Genomic DNA, 19,757 nt, shown 5'->3' on the forward strand with positions numbered 1-19,757 from the left:
GAATGTTTTAGTGATTCCACTCCATTTTCCCAACAAAATGCTTGCATAGAACTGTCTGATACAGTGTTTTCCTTGGCCACCTCTGCGTGACCTCTTGAACTCATTCACTGAATGAATAAATGAATGAAAAACTCATCCACGTATTTTTCTCTCCAACAATTTTGAAATTGTGGCTCTACAGAAAAGCTGAAAACTTTCATAGCAAAATTTTTGCTTTTCACCAGTTGGGATGCAAGCAGTGATTTCAGATACCTGGCACATAATGAGCATTCAATAAATGGCAGCTGTCACCGAGGTCCTGAACAATGTCACCCCACAAGCAAGGCTCCGAGTATTTCTGGGAGATAAAACACAACCAGAGAAGGGTCGTACTAGACCTGGTTGTACCAGCTGCAGCTGCTGATACCTTCCGATGTCCCCAAAGCCCCACCACGCAAACACCAGAAAGTCCTCTAAGTGCCACAATGGTGAAGACTCAGCCTGTTAGTGTTGCCCTTGAGTCCTAATAGGCCAGGCACATTGCAGACCCTCAGTAAATGTTTGTTAAGTGAATGAAGGAATACTCTCCAGGAGTGTAGGAATTGTCCAAAGCATGTCGTCGTCTTCCTGGCTTCCCCTCCGTCTACCCAGGTACATTCAAAATCCCAGCCCTACCCCTGAAAGACTAAATCAGAATCTGCATTTTAACACCATTCCCTCAGGGATTCATATGCATCCTAAACATGGCAAACACTCCCCTAAAACACATAAAGTTCACTTTCCTGCCTCCCAATGGATGAAACTTCTGAACCCAAACTAATGCCACATTCAAGTGTGTGGGGCTGGTTGTCTGTAGGGCTGCTGTTTTAGAAAAACAACAACTAACTAGAGTCAAGTCAGGTGCTAGGATCTGATCCCTTTTTCTCTGTCAGTCTCTCTTTGCCTGCTTCCTTCCTCCCCATCTGCTCCCTGGTGACGAAAGCACAGTATACAGAGGAACAGCACAGAGTCAAAACTTCTATGCTGATTTATTTTTTTTAATATTAAAGACTATTCAGCCAGAGCAAACTGAAAGCAAAATAGTCATGTTCTGCATCTGCCCACCTTTATGCCTCTTTGCCCTCTGCGTGACCTCCTTATGCTTCCGTGTGCATCTTCTGGAAGGGACAAGACGCAATATTTACTGGTGTAGGCAGGTGCTCTAGGTCAAGTTTACTCATTTAATGCTTATGCCAACAGGAAATACCGCCACAGATGGGGAACACAGAGTCAGGTTCACGTCAGTCCCCGTCAGTGACATTCCAATTATCCACTGTTGTCACAACTACTGGGCAGAATATAAAAAACAGAAAGGAAATTCTGAGACCGCTGGAGAAAGCCATCATGGAGCATGGCCAGGTTTTACTGGGGTGCTCCAATCCAAACATTACAGGGTCTTCCCTAAGCCCGCTCTCTGCTTTAATCTCCAGCATTTTAAAACTCAGCTACCTCTCTGATAGCTACAAACCTACAAGACACTTAGTCATTATCATTTTGTGGAGCAGGACACTGGGGCGCCAATGGATTTAAGCCTCTTGCCCACGACTGCAGACACACTGAGCTTTTCTGATCCCACGTCGCCTTCCTATTCCACCATCACATCAAGTCTCCTGTTGGCAGCTCAGCACTGCCTCGCTTCTTCCGTGCTCCCCCTTACAACCCAAGGACAGGAAGCCTGAGGTTTATGCTCCCAAGGTTCTCTGCCAGCAACTGTCAGCCTTAGATCCCACTAAAGGGAGGCATTTCATAAACTAAAGCATTTCATGACAGAGTCATAATGTAAGTTTTGTGGATGAAAGTAACTGGGATTACAGGCATCCTGTATTTCTGCAACTGCCTGACTCCAAGGAAACAAGCAGAAAAAAGCAAGAGCCAACACAGCCTTCTCTGCCCTCTGCTTGCCAGTGCCTCCAAAGGTTTTCCAAGCATCTAAATCCTTGTATTAATTCCCTTCCTGTTTGCGTGCCTAGAATGGTTTCTATTTTTCTCACCAAACCCTCAGTAAGACAACCATACGGACAGCCTTTCACTCCTGTCCTTGAGCTGCCATTCTCTCTTGTACATCACTCTTTATAAAAGCACCCACATTTGCAAACATTTGTTTATTTTTTTCCAGCTGCTTCTGTATGGACTAAAGTATTTTAATGACAGAGCTCATAACCTAATTTTTGTGATCCCTGTTCCAAGCACATAGTGGATGCTTGGTAAAGCACAGACTACGTAGGAAAGAAGTATTTCTTTACTAAATATCATTCACCTACTTCCAGGATTGGATCCTTTTAAGAAATGCACACGCAGAGTGGGATCACCGAGATAAGAATGGTCCTGAGCACTGAAACTCTGATGTCTTAAGAGATTGAGGGATAGGATGGGGGTATGATGAAGGATTCAAAGGATGCTTCCTCTTGCCTGAAAGCTACTGGAACATCCAGAGATACAGCAACCCCAGCTCAAGGGAGCAGCTTCTGTTGATGTTCCTTAAAAGCCGGCTCTAAGTAGACTAAGAAATCCTAAGGGTTCAACTGAATGTCCTTTCTTACGTCCATATCCCAGCTGAAATCTGACATCTGTGTTTCTCTCTTAACTGTGTTTTTGTTGGTTTTTTTTAACAGATGTTTCATGATTCTTCCTGACTCACATCTAAACCCAATGGTTTCATACTCTTATTTAAGGGTAATAATCAGAGATAACCATTTACGGATTTTTTTACATGTATATACTTAAATTTTTTTCCTTCACCATTCTGCCACACCTTACTCCCAAATAGACAGATGATTCCCTACTCATATGCTCAGAGGAGGAATATAACAGGACGACAGTCTCTGATCACCACGGACCTTGTTTCAAAAGGTCAGGTGAGGGGAGGTTGTAGGGTGGCAATAAGGTCATAGGAACGTGGCCTATCCAGGCAGGAGGGACCACTGAAGCGTCCCAAATCTGTGCCTCCGAAGTCGAGAGCAGGACCATGCTCACCGGGACTCACCATCCCAGGAATGCCTATGTGGATGCAAAACTTGATGAGCAGAGGAAGTCTCCCACCAAAAGCTGGATGGATAGTCTGTTTGATTCCAGAAACTTGGCACACCCTGAAAACAATTCAATTGCATTTCCCTGCACACTAATAAAATGGGCTTTTGAACCAGAGATAAAACCAACTTAGAGCAATAAAAAGTTACATTTAATACACCCTGAATTTGTGGTTTGAGAGTCACACCTGCTACAAACTCAAGAACTCAGGCTGCTACTTGGAGAGATGCTCTACCCCCTAATTCTCAGTCCAAAGCCATCCAATCTGGGGCTTTGCAACCATTCCGCCCAGTTGGAAGCAAGGAGTGGCTTAATCTGTGACTGGCTGCAGCTTGACCGGCCCTGGAAGGACATAACCAATAGGTGCAGCAACAGAGAGTCTCTCGTTTTAAGTGGAACAAACCACCACAAGTCAAAATCAGTCACAGAAGAAAAAGAACCAAGTAAAACTCTGGCAATGGGTTAGTCAGTGAACTTTCACATTCACTATGAGGCTTTACAGGGTATTTATAAACACAATGCCTAGTACTCAAACAGTGTTTGTTATATGCTGAGCCGGGGCCAAGTGATTTAACCCACGTCATCGTTACCACAAGCTGATGAAGTAGGTTCAGTATTCATCCCGTTTTATAAGGACATGGAGATACCTGGGGATAACATGACTTACCCAAGGTAGTGGCTCTTAGACTTGAACTGAGTCAGTCTAGCTCAGAGTCCCCCTGACCCCCTACAGGACTGTCTATGCCCACAAATGCTCAGATAGTTTAGGCAGTATAATCCCAAAGGAAGAGATTATCAGATCCACTCCCTATACATTAAAGATGAGGACACACCAGCAAAGAGATTAAAGAGGTGTGCTCAGTATCCTATAGCTCAGTATATCACTCATCTTTGTTTTATGACGAACAATACTCACTGTCAATCAGATGAACCGTTTTGTTTATAATGTGACCCAAAGGGCAAAGCAAAAGTTTTAAACCCAGTCTTCTACAACCTTCCAGGAGTTTTACCTCAGCTTCTCTAAAGCTGACATGAGACCTGAGTGACAGGAGGTCACACAAAACACCCTGATGGGATATCTCTGGGTGTCCTCCTGAGAAGCAAGACTGTGCTAAGAAGTCATTTAAGAGAAGAACAGGCAAGGAGCTCAGAGAGAGGAAACCCAGGGACTGTAACGTGGTCGTTCAAGAAGCAGGGAATTTGATTCGGAGCAATTTGTTCTCTACTCTTATTGAAACACCTACAATTAGAAACCTCTACTTTGGAAATGTGATCTTTTTGTTGCTCTGTTTCTGTTCCATCCATTTCAAAATAAGACCCCTATGGAAAATCCTTCATGACCCCTAAGACAAAGCCATCACTGTAATTCTCCCTTATCCTTCAGTAAAGGCCAGCAGGTAACCGTAGCATCTTACTGGCAGGTCCGAAGTCCCCTGATGAAGTATTATTAGTGAAAATGAGACCCACTTCTGTCTCCTGAAAGAGAATGATCTAATTGTGGGCCGAGTTGTTTTTTAAGTCCATCATGGGCACAAGATGTTGCAACAAGAAATCTGAGTTATTTAGCTCCCTGGGCACTCAGTGACTCACGTCTTAATCCCCTTCACTTTGGGTGTGTTGACAAGTCCTGTCATTGATAAACTCAGCCTCGCCTTCTAATAACCGCTGAAAGCTGAATCAGATGATATTAGAAAAAAATGTCACTTACTGGCTTCTAACCTTTTCAACCCTTACTTCTGTTTCCATCCTAAGAATATTCTCACTGCTTGTACAAAAGAAAGATGATGATGAATTCGAGGACTCTGGCAACCTGCAAAAACACGCTTAAGAGTGAAAACAGAAGCAAGTAAGGATTGAATTGCTGTTGAGAAGGCTGTTGAGAAAGCTCCCCAAACAAGGTAATTTAAGAAAGACTTAAGTTGAGGAACTGTGGCTAAGCAAGAAGGAAAAAAAAAAAAAAGAAAATTCTTGCTACCAGCACGCTATGTTGTTTTAAGTTAAGAAGCAAAAATGTGCTCTGTACCTTGGAGTCTATCTCTGTTGTGATTAACACCAGGGTCCTCTTTATTCAATTAGAAAAGATGTAATAGATCTAAAAATTAAAGAGGGCCCAGAGAGAAGAAAGACGTGTTTAAATTATTAGACAGCTACTTGCCTTCAAATGCTCTAATAAATTTGTTAAATTTCAATTAAATTGAACTTGGCATGGAAAAGAAACTAAAAAAAATAAAACTAAATAAAATTTGAAAACCTAATAAAATAAAAGCTTTATAGGTTAGCGTTGCCTAGAAAGATACCAAAAGGGAGACATGAACTCAGGGTCAACCCAGTCAGATTGACTCTCCTTTCATTCTCCCTTGAAGGCACCTGGTTCTGGGGACCTTACCACCAGGCAGACAACTAGCTTTGTTGTGCTTTCGGACCAGCCATGGAATAGAGCATAGAGTGAAATAGAGGTAGTGACCAGCTCACCCCGGCCCTTAAGGTTTTCCAGTGCCTACCACCCTGGCACAGGCAGATGGCCACAGGACTTACCGCATTAAAATTGGGGAAGAGGTTGACTGCGGCCGCAGTGTCAAGAGGAAAGGGAAGAAACGGTTTAATGTCCAGCGATGGTTGCAGAGGAGGGGCTGGTGGGCGGACCAGGGCTGGGAGAGCAGGGCTCTGGCACGTACCACCTGCACAGGAGAGAAAAGGGAACGATCAGGGGCATCGCACGTGTCAAACATACAATACGCAAACACCACAGTCTCTTTTGAGACCAAAAGGCCAGCTTCAAGGATCACTGGAAAAAAACAAGGCACGGAGTGTGCTGACTTCAACTGGGGACCGGCCAGTGCACGGCTGTGTCTTGAAGCAGAGGAAGCCTGTGGAGCTGCTCCCTTTTCCTTGTTGGATTAGAACTATCCAATTAATGCAAGGAATTGTTAACATTTCAGACATATCATATTCCCCAATCCATCCTTCTTTTCCTGCCTAGAGCTCTGGATTGAGTCAGTAACAAATCTGTAGCCATGATCCCTTGATTCAAAGGGGAGACCCCTCCACTGCTCCCCCATCCCTCTTTGAAAACTAACTTTTGCTCAAAATATGCATCCAGTATGAGCGTTTAATTTACAGAACTGCTCTTTTCTACTACCTCCAAAACTCTGGCAGCAAGATGACATGAACCTGGCAGGGACAAGGAACTTAACCACAAACACAGGCAGCCACACCTTACTGCCTTGGCAACTGGAAGATTAAAACCAGCAAATCCAGCTACTAATCATGCAGTCCCTGCGCTATTTACACCCCTGTGGCTCTGAACATTCAACGACAACCTGCCTCCTTCCCAGTCACGAACAGGTGGAATTTAGAAGATCACCGATGAGCAGGCAATGGGATATTATAGCAACATAGACACCTCCTTTGCATATCAGTGGGCAATCAGCTATTTGCAAGGAAATCGCACCTTTGCCCCCTTCCTAGGACTCCAGTGCATTCAGAAGGTAAAAGGACAGAAGCCCACTTTTCCTGTTCTGTCTCCCATATTTTGGTAACATTCCAAAACATCAATTTGTTGTTAATTAAAGGCTGTTTGAATCCTAGGAAACTGTTAAACTATGCCAGCCTTCTAATCTGAGAGGCAAGCAACAGACTGTTAAAAAAAAAAAAAAAAAAAAAAAACCCTGCTGGTGAGAATCCAAGAAGCATTAGGAAAACAAAATGCAGTGGGATTTTTGCTGTTCTCCTGGAAGAGAATTTTAAGAGACAGAAAAGAGAAGAAAGGTTCCTGTCTGTGCTGCGTACTTGCCTGCTATCTTGTTTTTAAAACAAAGTGGAGTGAAATCCCACACAAATGATCTTTACAAATCTCACAGTCAGTGCCGGTCAACTGCACGCACACCCCCATCATCTTGCTCTCAGCCAGTTACCCGAACAAAGGTAAACACTTAAAAAATGATCCCCCAATGCTAAAGCCAACCCTACTGGACCAGAAGATCTACTAACAAGGTGGGTGACTTAATACGTGTAACAGAAGCCATCAGCGCAGGATTTAATTAACCATCCCCAGGAAAACCATTAGCTCTCCTGGCTCCAAGTATAAAATCAACTGGAGCCAAATTAACACAACCAGTATTTCCCCCCGCCTCTTTTCACTTCCCTCTTGAAGTGTTCCTCTGCAACCACAAGGCCAGTAACAGCAAGTCTGAATCTGCCAACGAATTAAAATAAAAAGTAGTCCAAGTCAGGAAGTGCGGGGCAGACGTTAAAACAAACAGATAAAAGCAAACTATAACACGTCTACATTCACCAGAGCACATCGTAAACTTAGTTTATGGCCCACCTGGCGGTACACTTGCTTGGAGAGGACATTCATAGAACTTTGGTGATGGACCTGTCATGACTTTGGTATTGCTGACAACTTCTCTTTTGATGAAAAGTTAAAGAACCAAAAAATAAAATTTTGGTGGATGTCTCTTTAGAAAACTCAGGAGTAAAATAAGTTTGAGTTGGAATCAGTGGTATAGCTTAACAGGTTTACAAAAATAATAGTGAGCTTTCAATAAATAATTAGAAATTATTATTATCTGTATCACGTCCTTTGCAAAAAGTATTTATTCATGCACACTGATTACCTTGTTTGACCCTAAAATCTCAGAAATCGGGTAAGGGCCAACATAATATCATGGAGAAAGAAATAAGTTGATAAACTCTTTAGCTGTTTGTGTTGCATCCAAAGAGATATTCTATTCTTATAATTACAAGAATACAATTTAGCAGGAACATATTCTGTAATTATTTCATTTATCAGTCTCTCTCTGGTTCAGGATATCCAAAGAGGTTCAGGGCAAACTCAAGCTTCTTTTTTTATCCACTAAAATGAGAGAAACAAAGAATAGATATATGTTGATTTGATTGCCAGGGAAGTTAACTCCGGCCTTCCTTTCTCCCAGACACTTAATTCCTTTGCATTCCATTATACAGATAATTCAAGGCTCTTTCTCAGTGTTGCAACGGGAGTTTCCTACCTAGGAGACAAAGAAAACACCAGAGTCATAAAACTGGGGAGAAGGTGAAGCTACTACTTGTGTCCATCCCCTACTACCTGTTTGAAGGGAGAAACCTGAAAGATCAGTGGAAAACAAAGAACACGTGACCACATATTCTTTGGCTACTTGCTCTGCAAATCCAGGTGTAGTGGATGCTGTGGTATGCTCCTGAGATCCCCCTTCCCAACGAAGGCACATATCCCCCCAACTGCTGGGGAGCCACCACTGATGTCTCTACCTGGGATCCTCTTCCAGCACTGCCTTGGATCAAAGGGAGCTGCTTAAACCAGGGTCAAAGTCCCTCCCAAGTAGAGGGGCTGGTAGCCCCAGGTAACGATGGATTCATGCAGGGGTTTAATGCCTTCTCCCCCTTGCCTCAAGCCAGGGCAACCCTGAAGCTCTATGTCAGCTCTAAAGCACCTCATAGAACCTAGGACAGACTGAGACCTCTGTTGTGACTGCATCACAGTTCAACTTCTCCCTTTGCTCAGGCCTGAATCTCTGATTCTTCGCAGGAGATGGTGCCCAGTAAAGTCTCAGAGTCCACATCCAGCAGCACGTGACCTATGACACCAGAGTATAACAATTCATGGGTCTAAGTGAAACACCGGATTACTTTATTCTAACACAGAGAACTGCCTCCAAATCTATGGCTTAAAATTGAGGCACAAAATTGAGGCTACATCTTAAAAATTATCTGGGGCTAATATTTCTGCCTTTAAAATTAGGATACATTCTCAAACATTTTACTTATAGCAATCTGTATGTGCTCAACAGCAAGAACATTATTTGCAAATAGTGTAAAATCAAAAGCAGCAAACAAAATATGTTTCCCCTGCAAAGCTGATTAAATATGCTCCTTGAGAAAACAACTATTTCATTCTTTCATTTTTTTAAATTGAAGTTATTATATTTAGGACATGAATACATATTTATTATTCTTTTCTTTATTATAAAATTATCTCAACAATGATAAACATCAAAATATATAATGAATTTGTAGACAGGCCTACAGGTTTAAAAAAAGAGTTGTTCTGTTGTTATTATTTACCAAGTTTTGCTTTATTCATTGGAGTGTCACGTTTCTGGAAATATTGATGTTCTTAATTTGAGAAAAGGTTTTTGAAGCCTTTGTGGAATAGACACTGAAAAAATAACAAATTCATGTCCTTTGTCTATGGACACTCTATGCCAAATTTCTTATATGCCATGAAAGTCAACAAACTAAAAAAATTTTATTGAGTAGAGATTAATTATTATAGTTATACTGAAAAAGGTGTTGAATAATGAAGGTAAATAAGATAAATAGGATGCAGTAAGTTCACAAAACTCTCCGGCCCTTTTTGATGACTGGTTTTGTTAGTTTATATTCATATTTAGAATTTGGAATTGAACTATAGTGCAAACATATTACAGACTGCTTCGGTCTGCTCACAAGACAGCTGTGTATTCACAGAAGTACAAATCTGTGCATTTGCAAAAAGTACCAGAATAACCTAGCTGTTAATAGAGACTATCTGAGGAAGTAAGGTGCATTCACTTCAAAAGTTTGCGTTTTTGAAAATCTAATTAAAACGTAAAAAAAAAAAGACACAAATGAACTTATTTACAAAACAGAAACAGACTCACAGACATAGAAAACAAATTTATTGTTACTGGGGGGAAAACAGGTGGGAAGGGATAAATTGGGAGTTCGAGATTTGCAGATACTAACTACTATTATATAAAATAGAGAAACAAGAATTTTCTTCTGTAGAGCACAGGGAACTGTATTCAGTATCTTAAAGTAACTTACAATGAAAAGGAATATATGTATGTGTATGTATGACTGAACCATTATGCTGTACTCCAGAAACTGAGACATTGTAAACTGACTTCAATACTTCAATAAAAAATGTAAATTTGGAAATGTGTGTTTCAATATCTTAGACAGATAAATAACTGGTTTATCTTGTAAACCAGTGGTTGTCAGTTGACTCTATCGTATTAGAGAGAAAGTCTATAGAGTGCCGAGCAGTGGGTCTGGCCAGTGACCACTGAGTGAGGGATATTTTTTTAATGAGCCCAATAAATTCCAAAGGAGCCATGGTTCAAGGTGGTCCAGACAGAAATCCAGGCTCCCTGAAAGTGGTCAATCAAGATGATTTTAAAAGCACCTGAGTATTTTTCACTTTTTTTATTTTGATCCCAGCAGAAAGAAAGACTTTACAATAAAAGGTCACTCTGTAAATCAGTATTTTGAAATATTCCTCAAGAGCCGGATAATGTTCTTTCCCTCATGTGACACTTTTAACCTTGAACTTCTGCACTTGATCTATCCGAGGTTCATCAGTCACAGACGTCCTGACAGCTTCACCTGCTACTTAATCATTCATTTCCTCAAACGACAAAACCAAAGCTCAAAATGATTAAGGGTTGATGCTGTTAAATATTCATGACAGTACATGCTTTAGAACTGTGAATCATTAAAATATATAGATATACAGCTAAATATGTTATTATCAAATAACATACATTATATTATATATATTATAATATTATTTATAGAAAGCAGAGAAATCCCTGATTTCCTGATGGGAGGAATAATATTATACTATATATAATAATATTATTATTTATAGGAAGTAGCCAAAATCCCTGATTTCCTGATGGGAGGAATAATTTCTATCACATCTTTTTCCTTTACCATCAATTTAATTTTATATATATTCTTTTATATACTTATCTGTATATATGTATATTTCAATAGTGTCAATAGTGAGCTGTGATTAAACTGCCAAACTTCTCAGAATAGTCATACCTAACAGAAAAATATCTAGAGCATTTTATACAACATCCAGTCCTAAGTAGTTCCTTGTAAAACACCTGATTTGATATACATGGAACACTACTCACATCCATTCCCAACTATTTCAGTTAGAATTCGCCATGTCCTTCAGAAGTCCACGAACGATAAATGCTGGAGAGGGTGTGGAGAAAAGGGAACCCTCCTACACTGCTGGGGGGAATGCAGTTTGGTGCAGCCATTGTGGAAAACAGTATGGAGATTCCTGAAAAAACTAAAAATAGACTTACCCTATGATCCAGCAATCCCACTCCTGGGCATATATCTGGAGGGAACTCTAATTCAAAAAGATACATGCACCCCAATGTTCACAGCAGCACTATATACAATAGCCAAGACATGGAAGCAACCTAAATGTCCATTGATAGATAACTGGATAAAGAAGATGTGGTATATTTATACAATGGAATACTACTCAGCCACAAAAAAGAATAAAATAATTCTATTTGCAGCAATATGGATGGACCTAGAAATTGTCATTCTAAGTGAAGTCAGAAAGAGAAAGAAAAATACCATATATCACTCATATATGGAACCTATAAAAAATAAAATTTTAAAAAAGACACTGAATTCCTCTACAAAACAGAAACAAGACTCACAGACATAGTAAACAATCTTACAGTTACTGGGGGGGAAGGGGGAGGGAAGGGATAAATTTGGTAATTTGAGATTTGCAAATGTTAGCCACTATATATATATAAATAGATTAAAAAATCTCTTCTGTATAGCATGGGGGACTATGTTCAAGATCTTGTAATAACCTTTAATGAAAAAGAATATAAAAATGAATATATGTATGTATATGCATGACTGGGGCATTGTGCTATACACCAGAAACTGATAAATTGTAACTGACTGTACTTAATTAAAAAAAAAGAATTTGCCATGCCCATTGTGGGACAGAGGGGTGCAGTAGGACATCTGAGGTCTATGGGATAGTGGACATCAAAGAATTAGATGTGATACTACTAATAGGAAGTAGGAAAGAAATGATGGATTTGGGGCATAAAGGCAAAACTTGATTTGACACAGAACCCTGGCCATGGAATGAATGTTGTCATTACTGCAACTGGCCAGCCAGGGTGGGTGGGAGTGAAATGCTGAGAATATAGCTAAATTTTATAAATCAATTGAGTAAAGCAACTGACATGGACTAGACCTGCTAACTCCTTAAAATTCCTTTAAAATGCACATGAATTTTGACAGGTATCTATTTTAATACCCAATTTACAAACTCAAAAGTCTAAGCTATCCCCTAAAATACATCTCACCTAAAATTACACAGGTAATAAATGGTATTGGATGTAAATGCAAGTACATCCAACAATTTTTGATGCACTGATGCAAATAGCTTTTAAAGTTAAACAAACAAATAAACAAACAAAATGACAACAAAAAGGAATACTCTACGAAGTCAGTCTTGTCATATAAGGCAAGTCAGCTCCCTTGCAGCCAGCATGTAATGGACTAAATCAGAAACCTTGTGAGAAAATTCTATTACTGCTCAAAAAAAAAGAAAAAGAAAAAAGAACAGACCCATTCCTTGTATGGGAGACAATAAAGGAATATTCAGTATTTATTACCAATATTTACCTACCATGGGAAGATGCTGGTTCTGCCCTATATTTGAGAAAGAATCCCAAAAGACATGACTATCACATTAAACATGTTTCCAAAGCCCTCCGGTGTACATTCTTTAACATCCAATTGCCAAATCAGAAAAACAAATAGGTGTTTGCTGCATTCCCTTGTGTGGCTGCCTGGCTGTTGGCGGGGGATGACAAGGGGCAGTCTGTTTTTGAGATTGTTTGTTACTCCCTAGCTAGGAAAACTGGGATGTTTACCATGTTTCCTTAAACCTCAGTGACCCAAACACCCATCCAGTTCCTCCTCTCTTTGTTTAAACACTGTTCCCAACTGCAAGATACAACTAGAAACAAGTTTTGAGTTAAAATGTGAATTTAGTATGGGTTGGTCACAATTTTTCTTTTACTGATTTCATTTTTTCTCTGTTTTAGATTGTCAGTTCACCTACTAGGGTTTGGAAAATGGACTCATCACCTTCTCCTTCAGGATGAAGGCCCTCGTTGGCCTAAAGTGACTTGCCCTTGGCAGGTCAATTCAAACGTTAAAGCCAGGTCTGGTCCGTGGGGGCAGTTGGCAGCACTAAGCCATAAAGGGTGTTGACTGCTGACTCACACACCCTGCCCTTGACCACAGAGAGGAATGAGGTGAGAATGTCAGAGTCAGGACAGTTGGAGCAGCAGTTGGGAAACAGTGATTCAGATACGTTTGTCCAAGTCAACCATCTGACACGATCTTAACTAGTGAGAGAAAGCACATGTGAATGAGTGAGCCCTGTTTTCCCTTGTTCAAATCCTTTTATGAACTCATTTTAAGTTGTGGTGTTTAAATATTCCAGGATGCTACCCCAAGAAGAAAGTTAAGAAAACAGGACTAGCTAATGTGTTCTTTGCCGTTGCCACTGAGGACCATGATCAAAATCAAAATACCTCTACTGCCTAGTTGCCAATATCCTGAGTCATGTCTTCACTAGAAGAAAAGTGGAATCTCTCACTTATTTAACCAACTTGCATAACAATTTCTGGCGTCTGGGTCACTCTAGGAAGAGTCTGTTCAGAGTACCAGGGTAAGGAGTTTGAGACATTTAATCCTACATACCCTCCACACTTGAGCCCCTCTGTCAAATAGTGTGTTAGTCAGGACAAGTACCTCCTCAAAGGCAATCAAAAGATTCTGCCTGGAAGCTGCCTCTCCAGTCTGCACCAGTGGATGCGAAAATGTAAAATTTTCCTCAGGAGGAATTCCTCAAGATTTAATTCCACAAAATTAATTCTAACTAATAAAAAAAGGAGCTCTAGTGCTGAGCTGTCCAATATGGCAGTCACTCCCATGTGTGGCTATTTTAAATTAGAGTCAAGCAAATTTAAGCCTAATTAAAAATTCAGTTTCTCAGTCACACCAACCACATTTCAAGTGCTTGGTACCCACGTGTGGACAGGGACTAGTTCATTGCCTACTGCAGTTAAAAGACATTTCCACCATCGCGGAAGTTTCTATTAGACTTCATAGCTCCAGTGCAAAAGCAACACTCTCAAGTGAGAAGTAATTTAAAGTTGAGGTGTTCCAGAATGCATTGCTAATAGGAGACAGGGTCTTGCTTTCTCCTGGGTCCTTCTCCTTTTGGGGTTGAGAAAGAGTGCTTTCCCAGAGCCAAACATGGCTAGACCCTGCTGAGATGATACTAGAAAGAATTAGTCATCCATTCCTGGAGAAGACAATGGCCAATCTGTGAATCTCCATGTGGGCTCAATGGTGAAAATCTTCAAAGGGCAACCGCATTTAAAAAAATGGAATGCTGAAATCAATATTAATGAATGATGAGTGCTTTGGATAAAAATGATACCATACCTTCAAACCAAGGATGCAAAAAGAGCCAGTCCTGGGGCACATGGATGTTTATTAGTACCTGGTAATTCTTGAGAGTGCTACCCCAAAGCTTTTATTTCACCAAAGTGTGTCACAATCTGGTCTCACTAACAGCCAAGTGTTCAAATCCAGCTTACGTGGGCAGTTAAACCTGCCTGGCTATATCTGTCTCTCAGGGTAATTCCTTTCACAATATCCAGGCGTTAGTCATCTCAATCTTTAAAGAGAAAAAAAAAAAGATTTTGAAATCTTGTTACACCGTCTTGTTTTCCCATGATCTGTGCCTTCCAGTTGAGACTTGCCCACATGAACTTCTCCATACCAGGACAGCTAGTGAATGGTGCACAGTTACTCCACAGCCTGACAAATATCTTTCTTTCCCCATGCCTTTTCCACATGATATAATTGTGTTATCTCCTTCAAGCATGTGCCAATCTGGGTAGGCACTCAACGTGACCCCAGGTATTCAGGAAACATTTCCTGAGCTTCAATGGTTTAGTGTGGCTTTCCCAGTATTATCAGGGTGAGTTAGGGAAGAATCACACAAATGAGGGTATCACACAAATGAGGGAATCACACAAATGAGGGAATACCTTTATCACCCTAAAGTGTCCTCATGATGCAGATTGTGAGGCTACTAGTTGGGGCAGAGAACCCCTGAGGAAGAGCGAGTCTAAGAAGAGATGACAAGCTAAGTTTTTGACATAATGAGGATGAGGTGTAAGTGGAAATTTGGCCCTTGGGTAAGTGGTACTCCTGCTTAGAAGACTGCTCTGGGCAGACTTCATTCTGAGGAAATGGTGAAGAGTCATCAGGGAAGAACTGAAATCATGGACATGAAAGAGATTTCCTTGGGAAACTGTAGAACAAAGAGACCTGGGGTAAGCCTGAAACTTGACGATCTTCAGCTCAGTGAAGAAGAATGAGAAGGATGGAGAAAGAACAAGATGGGGAGGATGACCACCCAGAAGCAAGAGGGAGAGGTTTTAACCACAGGAAGGAGTGGTCAGCACCAAGGTTGCCCAGGGAGGGATTGAGTAAGACGGCAACCATCGTGAGATCTAATGTCATCAATAATGTTGGTGGCCTTTATGAGTCCTTGAGCGGGGTAACATCAAAGAGAAGCCACTTTCCAGGAGGGTCAGGGATGGATGAGGGATTCAGAATGGAGTCTAGTGGAGAAACCCATTTTGAACAACCTGACTGGGAAGGAAAAGTAAAGCAGGACACTCTAGACAGTGGTAAGTATGTTGTAAAGGTGTGGAAAGGAACTGATTCATTTAGAAGATTTAATATAACCTACTTTTGGAATGGCAGGTTTCAACCAGCACTCAAGTCTAGAAAATGTAAAGCCATGACAGCCTCTCAAGCATTGCAATTTGTATTTATCTCAGTTACATCCCACTGCACATACTCTCTAACCCTCCCCATCAAGGTAGAGCAAGCAACCACTCATCTATTCCTGGTTCAGAACACAGTTCATGGACAGCGTCCTCTACGTAGTGTCTAACAGATGTCAGTGTAGAAAGCGCGCCCCTTTGGTGCCCTACCCTGATCTGCTCACACGTTGCTGTGTTTACGTGCTTCTCCGTCTGCTTCCCCACCTGAGGATGCTGGGTCTTAAGGAGAACGTCTATTGTATTCCTCCTTGACTTCTACGTGTTAGGGAGTTCCTGGTACCTATTTCCTGACGTGTCTGTCTTTTTCCAAGAATGAATGGATGAACCAACGGAGGACTGAGTGAAGCTGAATCACAGCCGGCTGAGATATTGCGCTCTTTCTTCTGTTGTGCCCAAATTAACGATCGCATTCATTTCAAAACCCAGGAACTTCCTTGGAGAACTAGAGACCTAGAGATGGGGACGATGACAGAGTTTATTGAAGTGCACTGCAAAAGGGTGAGGAACATTTTATCAAAGATTTTTAACCCAATGAAACTTCCATTGTTGCTTTTTCCTTTAAAATAATAAATAAGTGGACCAACCATAAATCTAATCTTTCTATATTATAATTGTATTAGCATTTTTCCCCTGCGCTACAGAAGCTTCTTAAACATGTTTCCTTTTTAGTTATGAAAATTCTATCTTGTAAACAACTCTCCTTCCTCCACAAGTATAAAAGCCGCAACATTTCAGCTTCTGTACACTGGACACTGTGCTGGGTTTTCTATGTAATTTCTCTCTTTTGTCCTCTCAGAGCCTTATGAATAAGGAAATGGAGCAATGGCGACGTTAAAACGATTGTTCAAGGTCACACAATAAGTTGTAGACACAGGTTTCAAAACCAAACGTTCCACTTCTAAAGTTTAAGCTCTTATATGTAAATTTTATTCAGAGATTGCCAATTTTTTGATGACCTGTGATAGAGAAAAATAAAATCTATAAACAAAAGTTGGTTTCAATTAAACTAAGCCAAAGTGAATCAAATCAATTATACTAAGAGTAACTCATTTGTAAGGCACTGAATTATTCAAGAAAAAGTTTCATAGATTCAGGGAAATTAGAAAACAAACTGTGGTTACTGGGGGGAAAAGGGGTAGATTATAACTCTGTGATTAACAGATACTCGTTACTATATATAAAATAAATAAACAACAAGTACATATTGTTTAGCCCAGGGAACTACATTTAATTTCTTGTAATGACCTATAATGGAAAAGAATCTGAAAAAAAATTTATATATATGTAAGAAAAATTTCATGTTTCTTGGCTTTACTGGGGCTTACAATCCAATATATTGTGTATTATGCATATGTTAAATCTATCAGATATCATAATGCTATAGACTGAATGTCTGGGTCCCCTCCATATTAATATGTCCAAATTTAACCCCCAATGTGTTGGTATTAGAGATGGGGCCTTTGGGAGGTGATTAGGTCATGAGGGTGGAGTCCTCAAGAATGGACCTAGTGCCCTATTAAAGAGCCCCCAGAAAGATCCTTGTCTCTTTCCATTAGGAGAGGTGGCCATATATGAACCAGGAAGTGGGCTCCCACCGGATACCAAACCAGCCGGTGCCTTGGTCTTGGACTTCCCAGCCTCCAGAACTGTGAGAAATAAATGTCTGTTGATCACAAGCCATCTAGTCAATTCTAAGTATTCTGTTATAGCAGCCTAAATAGACTAAGACACAGGTGTTTATCCAAAGCTATCAGATTTCTTCAAATTGAAGTATATTTGATTTACAAAGTTGTGTTAGTTTCAGGTGTACAGCATGATGATTCACATATATTTATACATATTCTTTTTCAGATTCTTTTCCATTATAGGTATTACAAGAAATTGAATATAGTTCCCTGTGCTAAACAGTAGGTCCTTGTTGTTTATCTATTTTATGTACATATTAATGTATATATGTTAATCCCAAACACTCAATTTATCTCTCCCCTCTTTCCTCCTTTGGTAACCATAAGTTTGTTTTCTATGTCTGGGAGTCTACTTCTGGTTTGTAAATACGTTCATTTGTATCATCTTTTTAGATTCCACATATAAGTGATACCATATGATATTTGTCATTGTCTGACTTACTTCAGTTAATATGATAATCTCTAGGTCCAACCATGTTACTATAAATTGCAATTATTTCATTCTTTTTATGGCTGAATAGTATTCCATCGTGTATATATATACCACATCTTCTACATCCAGGCATCTGCCAATGGATATTTAAGTCCCTTCCATATCTTGGCTGTTGTAAATAGTGCAGCCATGAACACTGGCGTGCATATGTCTTTCTGAATTAGAGTTCCTTCCAGATATATGCCCAGTAGTGGGATTGCTGGATCATATTGTAACTCTATTTTTAGTTTTTTAAGGAACCTCCATACTGTTCTCCATAGTGGCTGCACCAATTTATGTCAAATTTTTATTCTATTTGAATGAACCTGTTATTTGCTCCACTCTCTTTTTCACTCTGTCTACATAGACCAGAAGAGCAAAATAGAAACTAAATTTATATCTGTCAAAATTAATTGTACTGAACTTAACTGTACTATCTCCTAGAGCATTCACTTATCGTGAATGCTTTTATTCAATGATTCACTGTGATTTTTTTCATATTTCAATTTAATTTTCTTTCATAATAGCCATGGCACAAAATTTCTAGGAAATACCACTGGAATAAGCTACTGGGTGACATTTAGAAATAACCATGTAAGCAAAGACTATGTCAGATTTCTATCATCAAATAAAATGTATTAAGAAAAATGAAGATTGCATTTTTCTGTAAGGGTCCTGTACTTATTAGCACATCCCATTTTTAGCATCCATTAACTTCCAGGATTTAGGAACTCTGAGCTCTGGTTTTCATCACATTGGTGAACGTTGTTACAAACTCTATAATAACAAAAAGAAATTCTGATTTCAATTTCCTCAAGAACATTCCCTGTGGAGCTAATATGTGCTCTGTTTAGTCTCGGCCTCGATGTGATTGTTTCTTCTGGCAGGTTTGGCTTAGAACAAACCTAACTTTGTATTTTCTTTTAATTCTGAAACATCTGGGCCTTGGAAAAGATGTAAAATCAGTTACTAATGGAATTGTCATAATGGTGGTATTCTGAAAATGACTGGTTTTCAAGTGCTTGTAAGTGACTGCAAGCAAGAAGATACACATAACCACATTTTTGTTTTATAAGAAGTTCTGTCATTTTGAGCACTTACAGTCTATGTTCTGTGCTGGATGACTTTATGTAGATTATTTACGTAAACAGTGAAGATATCCTTGCTTTCGTTTTACAGGTGAAGAAATGGGGGCTTCATGAGATCATTTTACTGAAGATAAACTACCTTGTTAAGGGGAAAAGCTAAGAAGAATTAAAAACCAGTGATGTCTGATTATGAAGCCCATATTCTTTGATTATATTACGTGCCTCTCCCTCTCAAATAGCTACAATTTGTGAGCCCCACCAGTTTTGAAAGAGGAATTGATGAACATGGAAATTGCCTCTGAGGAAAGGATTTAAATTTCCACATTCAAGTAGATGGAAGAAAGCAGATAAAGGATTTACAAATGCAGGGGGAAAAAAACCCCAGAAATTGCATATAGCCTCAGGGAGGAGAAAGTCTTTATATCAAGGTTATGGAGTCATTCCCAGAACGTAACACATAATGAAAAGGGACATCTATATTATGATCAAATAAAAGACATTATACAATACTGCAGTTAATACAAGGATTAAAGTGACTCTAAAATGAAGGGGAATCTAAAATGATGGGAGTTTCCACTGCTGGAAGCCATGTCAGTAGAAATAGCTAGCATTGAAAGTTAAACCTGAGACGGCCTGCTGGAGGGGCTCTGAGCTCAGAGAGTATCAGGCACCAACTAGATGTTCATGATCAGAGGCCAAAGGACATAAGAGAACACAGGCTTTTCAGTCTGCCATGATC

The 19,757-nt window shown here is 40.0% G+C and overlaps 1 protein-coding gene across 3 annotated transcripts in view; it reads right to left on the reverse strand.

The window, feature by feature from the left end:
- Positions 1-19,757, reverse strand: part of ZNF385D (zinc finger protein 385D) — a 786,854-nt gene that overhangs the window by 208,951 nt on the left and 558,146 nt on the right. For all 3 annotated transcript variants that reach the window (XM_072948880.1, XM_072948876.1, XM_072948891.1), the window contains exon 3: positions 5,581-5,723. In XM_072948880.1, coding sequence (XP_072804981.1) covers positions 5,581-5,723 — 143 coding nt within the window. The remainder of the gene's footprint in view (positions 1-5,580; positions 5,724-19,757) is intronic.

The sequence above is a fragment of the Vicugna pacos genome, chromosome 1 (genome assembly GCF_048564905.1).
Source record: "Vicugna pacos chromosome 1, VicPac4, whole genome shotgun sequence".
Lineage (NCBI taxonomy): Eukaryota > Metazoa > Chordata > Mammalia > Artiodactyla > Camelidae > Vicugna > Vicugna pacos.